The 9,262-nt window shown below is 39.9% G+C and overlaps 1 protein-coding gene across 1 annotated transcript; it reads left to right on the forward strand.

The window, feature by feature from the left end:
- Positions 1 to 482: 482 nt before the first annotated feature.
- LOC134750308 (uncharacterized) lies at positions 483 to 7,748 on the forward strand. The gene is made up of 3 exons (XM_063685472.1): positions 483 to 3,846; positions 6,962 to 7,248; positions 7,701 to 7,748. The coding sequence occupies exons 1-3, from the start codon at positions 483 to 485 to the stop codon at positions 7,746 to 7,748; spliced, it is 3,699 nt and encodes a 1,232-aa protein (XP_063541542.1).
- The last annotated feature ends 1,514 nt before the right edge of the window (positions 7,749 to 9,262 follow it).

Genomic DNA, 9,262 nt, shown 5'->3' on the forward strand with positions numbered 1-9,262 from the left:
AAAAATTTATAATTTTAATATGTGATATACCTACTTTCATCGACAAGTCATTCGTCGCGATAATTTGTATTTTTTATATTCGCCGCCATTGGGCTGCCAATGCTGACATCATCGCCATGCTTTCGCGCTGACGCAAGTGGCGCAACCACGACGCAGCACAGGACATCGCCCAATCAGAGGACCGGCCATCGTTGAAAACTTCAACGCGATTGGAGGACGGCAAAATATCGTTCGTTCTTTCCATTCCTCACTTTCATTCCTTGCAATAACAATAACTTCATTCTCCTTGGCATTTCGTTATTTTACAAGACGCTTTATCGCCATTTTTGATAAAAATATTTCGTTTTCTTTTAGTGAACGCTTTTAAAATATAAATATTTGATGGTTATTGCGGGAAGTGAAAGTTGTGCTTTTAAGTTACTAGTTGTGTTTTTAGTTATATGTGGTTCTTTAATAAGCTACAACCATTAACAAATTTAACAATGGCTCCGACATCGGAAGATTTGAAACAGTTGCGAGCGTCACGGGGTTACACTAAAGCTTCGATTACTCGACTGTTCAATTTTATCAGTAACCAGGATGATGTCGACCTTAGTACAATTATTGCCTTAGAGGCAAAGCGAACAAGAATCGTTGAATTGTTCAGCGAATACGAACATTGCAATAAGCAAATTCTAGCTATAGATGACGCAGACGCCGAGGATGTTGCGAGCTATGAGGAAAACTATTTTCACATCCTCACAACCCTCAATGAGGCGATTAAAATAAAATCCTCGCCCTCGTCTGAGACACCTGTATCGTCCTGTCAAAATAACTATAAGGCCAAACTGCCTACTATCAAAATAGAAACTTACACTGGTAAGTATAGTGAATATACAGGCTTTATTAACTTGTTTAAGGCAATAATACATAACGATAGATCAATTGATAATGTTCAAAAATTATATTATTTGCGCTCATTTCTAGCAAATGAACCCTTTGACTTGATTAAGAACCTTCCTCTGGCTGAAGGCAGCTACGAGGAAGCTCTTAAGCTTTTAGACGAAAGGTATAACCACAAGTTTAAAATAGTAAATGAGCATCTCAATTCCTTGCTTGACATAAATGCCTTGGTCAAATCTAATCCTATAAATTTAAGACAGTTTGTGTCATGTGTCAAACAATCTTTATCAGCATTAAAGAATTTAAATGTAAGTACTGATAACTGGGATCCTATTATATTGGCTATTTTGTACCGTAAATTAGACACCTACACGTCACGGGCATACCAATTAGACCGAGACGACACTGAGGAGCCCACTGTCCACGAGTTCCTGCTGTATTTGGAGAAACGCGCCTTGGCACTGGAGAATGCTGAGCCGCCGCCCACACCCGGGAAGTCTCACCACAAAGCAGTGGTAAATGTGACAGCGACCGCCTCTCCTGCCTGCAGTTATTGTAAGTCTAATCACCGACTATTTGACTGTAGCAAATTCAAAATGCTTACTAGTAGTGAAAGGATAGCTTTCAGCAAAAATAGTAGCCTGTGCTCTGTCTGTCTGAACAAGCACTATGGAAAATGCCGCTTTCATTTCCGGTGCAGCACATGCAAACAAGCTCATAATACTTTACTGCATCCGGACTCGGCTAACCAACCCCAAGTTTCTTTAATATCAAATTTGGGGCACAACGGAGTTCTATTACCCACGGTTAAAGTAAAGCTTTATTCACGGACAGGTAGTGTAGTTCATGTAAAGGCTCTTTTAGATTGTTGTTCTCAAAGCTCTCTAGCCACCACTAAATTAATAAATATTTTAGGACTGACCCCAAGCAAGGACAACAGCAATATAATTGGTGCTGGAGGAAAAGGTACTGATACACAGTATTCTATACCTTTAGATGTGTATTCTTTAACCATGCCTTACCGAGTCACTGCGAACTGCAATGTAATGGACAAAATTACCTGCAAGCTTCCACAAAATGAAATCAGTTTGGACGCAATTAATATACCTGATGGGATCACTCTGTCTGATATTGATTTCCATCAGCCGTCTGAGATCAATTTACTTCTAGGTGCGGACATATTTTTCCAGGTCCTCCTGCTGGAGCCAGTTCCCGGTCAGCAGAAGCTGTCAGCGCAGCCTGCTGAAGACCCAGCAAGTCTACACCCTACGGTTGTAAATACAAAGCTTGGCTACATCATAGGTGGGGGTTTACCGCGACAACAATCCAGTGACAAAAGTAAGGTAACGCTTTTCTGTACACAATGCGACTCCAGTCTTAATGAGAGTCTGCAACAATTTTGGAATGCAGAATGCATCCCTCAAACCTTTTGCGAACGCTTGTCTGAGCATCAACAATGTGAAACCACATTTCAGAACACCACTGTTTTGAAAAATAACAAGTTTCAGGTTGACTTGCCTTTAAAAGTCCCTTTGAATGAGGTCAATGATGTGCTCGGTAGCTCTTTTGATATGGCTTATTATAGGTTCCTTAACCTCGAAAAGAGATTGCACAAAAATATAAATTTGCTATCAGATTATGAAAAGTTCATCGATGAATATGTTGACTTGAAGCATGGGCACTATATTGACTTCAATCAATTGGATTTTGAGAATGATCCTCTATACTTTGCATCCCACCATGCTGTTATTAATGACTCTAGCAAAACTACACGTACCCGGGTAGTCTTCGACTGTTCTTTGCAATCTAACAAAAAGGTATCGCTCAATGACATTTTGCTTAACGGGCCTCCGGTACAAAAAGAGTTGTTTGACATAATGCTTTTGTTCCGATTAGGCAACTATACCTTCTCCACAGACATACGACGCATGTTTCGGTGTGTTGACATTAATCCGATGCATGCCACATTACAAAATATTTTGTGGAGAAGCAATCCTAATGAGCCTCTGAAATGCATACAATTAGATACTGTTACCTACGGGCAAAAAAGTAGTACATATTTAAGCACTCGATGCTTACTAGAGCTCGCAGATAGGTATGGAAGTGATTTCCCACTTGCAGCTTATATATTAAGAAATTGCACTTATGTAGATGATATGTGTTTTTCAAACTCCGATTTAAAGATTATGATGGAAGCTAAATCGCAATTAAGGGAGTTGTTAAGTAAGGGCAGTTTCAATACTCACAAGTGGGCATCTAATGATCAGCGAGTCTTAGAGGGCATTCCCAACGATAAACGGCAGTTTGATGACTTAGACTTCCAAAAGGATAATTTATATTTAAAGACTTTAGGTTTAAAACTTAATATGCGAGACGATTTCTTTGTTTTTTCTTGCCCCGAGGCCTTTAAAAAGGAAAAACCTACCAAGAAAGAAATATTAAGCTATATTTCGAAATTTTATGATCCGCTAGGTTTTATAGCGCCAATTATCATGAAGGCAAAGGCTTTCATGCAAAAAATATATGCTGAGAAGATAGGTTGGAATGAGGTTCCTTCAGCTATGCTGCTACAAGAATGGTCTTCATTTGCTTTTAAATTATCTCAAATGGAACCCTTCACCATTAATAGGAACCTGCATATACCCTCCAATGTTTCTGCATTGCAATTGATAGGTTTTGCTGATGCATGTAGCACGACAGGTTACGGCTGCTGTGTGTATCTTCGAGTGGTCGACGAACACGGTAATGCTTCACTTTCATTACTTAGTGCAAAATCTCGAATCAATCCCCGCAATAAGGATACACTCACCATAGCTCGCTTAGAGCTGTGTGCTATGCTACTATTATCTAAACTAGTCGCTCGAGTTTATGAAACGCTAAAATCGCAATTAAATATACAAGACGTATATCTGTTTTCTGACTCGCAAATTGCATTAGCATGGGTGAAAACAGAGCCTTTAAGAGGCCTTATTCCTACAAACGAGCGTATTTTGCAAAATGCTTCCTTTTTCATTCAACATTACGACGTAACTATTAGTATTTATTCAAAAACTGTTAACGTTCTTAAATAATCATTTCCTAAACTAGCGGCTGAAATAATTAAAGTTTGCATTTTTTCTTTTTAAACCTAAAATAAATGAGTTTTCCTGGGAATATTTTTCAAAATTTGCAGTGAAAGGTGTCGTTTCGGTTGCCAATTTTGCAGTAAACAAGAATCATTTGGTACATGAATGATTACAATTCAATTCACCATATCTTGGACGAGGGGCTAAAATAATTGAAAATCAAAGATTCATTTAAAAAAATTGATAAAATACCTTCCGAGTTTTCTTCATTTTTTCGGTGAAAACAGGGTCACATTATATTTTTTTATCGCAAATTGTACTTATATTTTGCCCTCAAAATAATATTATAGCAAACTCTAACTTTATGTGAACCCATAAAAAAATAATCATAACTATAGGACCTATTTTACCGTAAATTTAAATATTTTTAAAAGACGTATAAATCACGCTGCACCGACACTGCGCGCTCAGTCTCCGCCGGGCGCGCTTAGGGGACGGACCTGTGCTCGATCGTCAGGCGTTTGTTTCGTTCGTAATCAACGAGCTAGTTCCGAGAAGTGGTGTATACTGCGATTAGAAAATCTTGATCCTTAGGTGATCAATGTAATCATAGGTACATTTTATAGCACAAATATTAAATTTTTTCGCCTAGGTGATCGGGTCTGTTTAAGGTGCCTAGCCAAGATGCCAACCGTTTAGGTACCTATAGTTTACATTAAAACCAAATCTGTAGCTGGCCTCTGAATAGTAGAAACGGGTTCCGTATGTGTTTCCAGATGACCAAGGTGCCTAGCCAAGATGCCATCCGTTTAGGTACCTAGAATATAGTTTACATTAAAACCAAATCTGTAGCTGGCCTCTAAAATGGGTCGTAGAAACGCGTTCCTTGTATCTTTCTCTTTCTAGATGACCAGGGTGCCTAGCCAAGATGCCAACCGTTTAGGTACCTATAGTTTACATTAAAACCAAATCTGTAGCTGGCCTCTGAATGGGTAGTAGAAACGGGTTCCGTATATCTTTCCCTTTCCAGATGACCAAGGTGCCTAGCCAAGATGCCAACCGTTTAGGTACCTAGAATATAATTTACATTAAAACCAAATCTGTAGCTGGCCTCTAAAATGGGTCGTAGAAACGCGTTCCTTGTATCTTTCGCTTTCTAGATGACCAGGGTGCCTAGCCAAGATGCCAACCGTTTAGGTACCTATAGTTTACATTAAAACCAAATCTGTAGCTGGCCTCTGGATGGGTAGTAGAAACGGGTACCGTATGTCTTTCCCTTTCCAGATGACCAAGGTGCCTAGCCAAGATGCCAACCGTTTAGGTACCTATAGTTTACATTAAAACCTAATCTGTAGCTGGCCTCTGGATGGGTAGTAGAAACGGGTTCCGTATGTCTTTCCCTTTCCAGATGACCAAGGTGCCTAGCCAAGATGCCAACCGTGTAGGTATCTATAATATAATTTACATTAAAACCAAATCTGTAGCTGGCCTCTAAAATGGGTAGTAGAAACGCGTTCCTTATGTCTTTCGCTTTCCAGATGACCAGGGTGCCTAGCCAAAATGCCAACCGTTTAGGTACCTATAGTCTACATTAAAACCAAATCTGTAGCTGGCCTCTGAATGGGTAGTAGAAACGCGTTCCGTATGTGTTTCGCTTTGCAGATGACCAGGGTGCCTAGCCAAGATGCCAACTGTTTATGCTCCGTAGCGAACGAAACGCAACCGTCTCTGTCGCTCTAATATGCAAGAGTGATAGAGAGCGATTACCCTATCGTTCGCTGCGGAACGAACGACTGGCATCTTGGCTAGGCACCCAGGTTAAGGTACCTATAGTTTACATTAAAACCAAATCTATAGCTGGCCACTGTAATGGGTAATAGAAACGCGTTCTGTATGTGTTTCGCTTTGCAGATGACCAGGGTGCCTAGCCAAGATGCCAACTGTTTACGCTCCATAGCGAACGAAACGCAACCGTCTCTGTCGCACTAATATGGAAGAGTGATAGAGAGAGATTACCCTATCGTTCGCTGCGGAACGAACGACTGGCATCTTGGCTAGGCACCCAGGTTTAGGTACCTATTATAGTTTACGTTAAAACCAAATCTATAGCTGGCCACTGTAATGGGTAATAGAAACGCGTTCCGTATGTGTTTCGTTTTGCAGATGACCAGGGTGCCTAGCCAAGATGCCAACCGTTTACGCTCCGTAGCGAACGAATCGCAACCGTCTCTGTCGCACTAATATGGAAGAGGGATAGAGAGAAATTACCCTATCGTTCGCTACGGAACGAACGACTGGCATCTTGGCTAAGTACTCTGATTATCTGGAAAGCAAAACACATGCGGAACGCGTTTCTATTACCCATTTCAGTGGCCAGCTACAGATTTGGTTTTAAGTGGTTTTAACGTAAACTGTAGGTACTAAACCCGAGTGCCTAGCCAAGATTCCAGTCGTTCGTTCCGAAGCGAACAATAGCGTAATCTCTCTCTATCACTCTTCAATATTAGTGCGGCAGAGACAGTTACGTTTCATTTGCTACGGAGCATAAACGGTTGTCATCTTGGCTAGGCACCCTGGTCATTTGGAAAATGAAAGACATACGGATCGCGTTTCTATTACCCATTTCAGAGGCCAGCTGCAGATTTGGTTTTAATGTAAACTATAATTAACTAAACGGTTGGCATCTTGGCTAGGCACCCTGGTCATCTCTGGGTACAAGTATGTATATGTTCTTAACATAATAAACTGAAATTACTACTACCATGCATATAAAATAAAATAAAAGAGTGGCTATAACAATAAAAATAATGTTACTTGCTGTTGAAATCGACAAAGATCAAGATTAGTCTTCTCTGCTTCAAAACGCGTTATAGTTGCCGGCGCTCGCGTACCGCGCGTCAACGCCATCTATTGAGTGTTATTTCGTGAAATCGATGAACGCTCCAGGGAATAAGGGCTCTTAAGGCTCCAAGCTTTTGTTGCCAATCGGGTCAGGTAGATTCGAGATCTTACAGATAGATGGCGCTGGCTGTATGTACCCAGTGGAGAAAATCCAAGCGACTGCCTGAGCAGAGGTACAGATCCAGATGAGCTGCGTCACATACCAATGTGGCTGCACGGCCCAAGCTTTCTACAGGAAGGTAACTACAACTTTAATAATAAGAATAACCCTCCTGCAATCGATGACCTACCTGAATTGAAAAAAGCGCCCTCTAGTGCCAAGGTGACGTTAATTACTCAAAAAGGATCAGATCCTTACGATTTCTTAGAAAGGTTTTCTGACCTCAACAAAATGGTTAGGGTAATGGCCTATGTAATGAGGTTTTGCTCTAATTTAAAAACTAAAAACACGAATAATCTTGAGCATCTCTCCGCTAAGGAGCTTCAAATAGCTTTACTTGAGATTATAAAACGTGAACAAGGCATTTACTTCAAACATGAAATTGACAGTCTCAATGCTAACTTAGATAATGTTAAGGGTTCGCTAAACTCCTTACATCCCTTTCTTGACAATCAAGGTTTGCTGAGAGTTGGTGGCAGAATAAAAAACGCAAATGTGTCATACTCACAAAAACATCCTATGATACTACCGAGGGAATCTCGCATAACAAAACTTATTGTAGGGAACGAACACCTTAGGCTGCTACATTCTCCGCCCAAATTATTATTGTCGAGCTTAAATGATAAATACTGGATTGTAAATGGTCTTAGCTATGTAAAGAGTATAGTTAACAAATGCTTACCTTGTTTCAGAATGAAAGCTCAGTGTGCAAAACAGCTAATGGGTTCTTTGCCACCTGAAAGGGTCACGGCCTGCCGAGCATTCCAAAAAGTCGGCATCGACTTCGCAGGTCCGATAGCAGTAAAGAATTCTCGTGTAAGAAGAGCTCTACAGACAAAAGGCTACATATGCGTATTTGTTTGTTTTGTGACAAAAGCTATACATCTGGAGCTCTCTTCAGACTTAACCACTGATGCTTTCCTTGCTTGTTTCAAGCGATTCATAGCGCGGAGAGGCCTTCCTACCGACGTATTTTGTGACAATGGTGGATGCTTTAAGGGGGCAAAGAACCAATTAGCTGAGCTGTACAATTTAAATGCATCACAGGATCATCAGACCCTGGTGCAATCCTATGCGGCACAACAACGCATTACCTTTCACTTTGTGCCAAGCTATTCACCAGTGTTTGCTGGTCTTGCCGAAGCTGCTGTTAAAAGCACTAAGTACCACTTAAAGCGCATATTGCAAGCTTATGTGCTGACATATGAACAACTTAATTCTATTTTATGTCAGATTGAATCGACGCTGAATTCTAGGCCACTTTTGCCTGTAACTACTGATGATATTAATGATTACAGCTATCTTTCGCCTGGCCACTTTTTGATTGGCACTTCTATGACATCCCTCCCGGAAGCGGACTTGGCCGAGTTACCTAATAATAGATTAAAGTTCTGGGAAATCTGTAACAAGGTTAAAGGTCACTTTTGGAAGGTATGGCATAAATATTATTTAAACGTATTACAATGTCGTCCCAAGTGGCGGGATAGCCAACCAAATGTTAAAGTTGGTGCTTTAGTAATCATGAGAGAGCCTAACTCTCCCCCTATGTCATGGCCTATGGCCAGAATTGTTAAAGTATATCCTGGTGATGATGATAAGGTGCGCGTTGTAGACCTCTTGGCACCTAATAAAAAGGTGTACAAGCGATCATTAAGCGGTTTCGCTGTGTTACCTATTGAATCATTTTCTTATGTATATCAACCCACTATGCATTGTGTTTTAATACAACTATGTATGTTTGGACACTAAGTTTGTCTAAAAAATATGTGTAAGCTAAGTTTATAGTTTAAAAAAAGGCTATTATTTCTCCTAGTACTAACTGTAAGTTTAGTAGGTAACCAATTGTATTGTTAATACCACTCAGAATTTAAAGTGTTAATTTAGTTTTCTTTTTTGCGTTTATCAACATATGCGCTGTATTTTGTTGTTATTTTGCTAATACTCCTTAAGATATTCTCAATAATATTGATCTTCATTTGTTTTTCTGTAGGGTTCGAATAACAAAAACGTTTTATAATATGTAATGCTTTATTGTTTGGCTTTATTTAAACATACGAGTAAGTAAGTTTCTTTAGTTGGATTACTCCACGATGCTGTGTAATGAGGCTATACCCATTTTAGTAACATATTATGAACTTATAATTATTTAAGGCGAAGGTTTCCGCCCGCCCCAGCATGTTGGCAAGTCCAACAGAACATACTTGTTATATAATGTATTAACTCCTTTTTACACTCTGTTATTTTACTTTTTCTG

This window comes from Cydia strobilella, chromosome 19, assembly GCF_947568885.1.
Source record: "Cydia strobilella chromosome 19, ilCydStro3.1, whole genome shotgun sequence".
NCBI lineage: Eukaryota > Metazoa > Arthropoda > Insecta > Lepidoptera > Tortricidae > Cydia > Cydia strobilella.

Bases quoted from the DNA above. Each gene is read 5' to 3' on its own strand.
- LOC134750308 (XM_063685472.1), top strand. From the start codon at position 483: ATGGCTCCGACATCGGAAGATTTGAAACAGTTGCGAGCGTCACGGGGT. The intron at 3,847-6,961 runs GCCTTATTCCTA...GAGATCTTACAG, and splicing joins GAAAACAGAGCCTTTAAGAG to ATAGATGGCGCTGGCTGTAT. The intron at 7,249-7,700 runs GTAATGGCCTAT...ACCTTGTTTCAG, and splicing joins ACCTCAACAAAATGGTTAGG to AATGAAAGCTCAGTGTGCAA.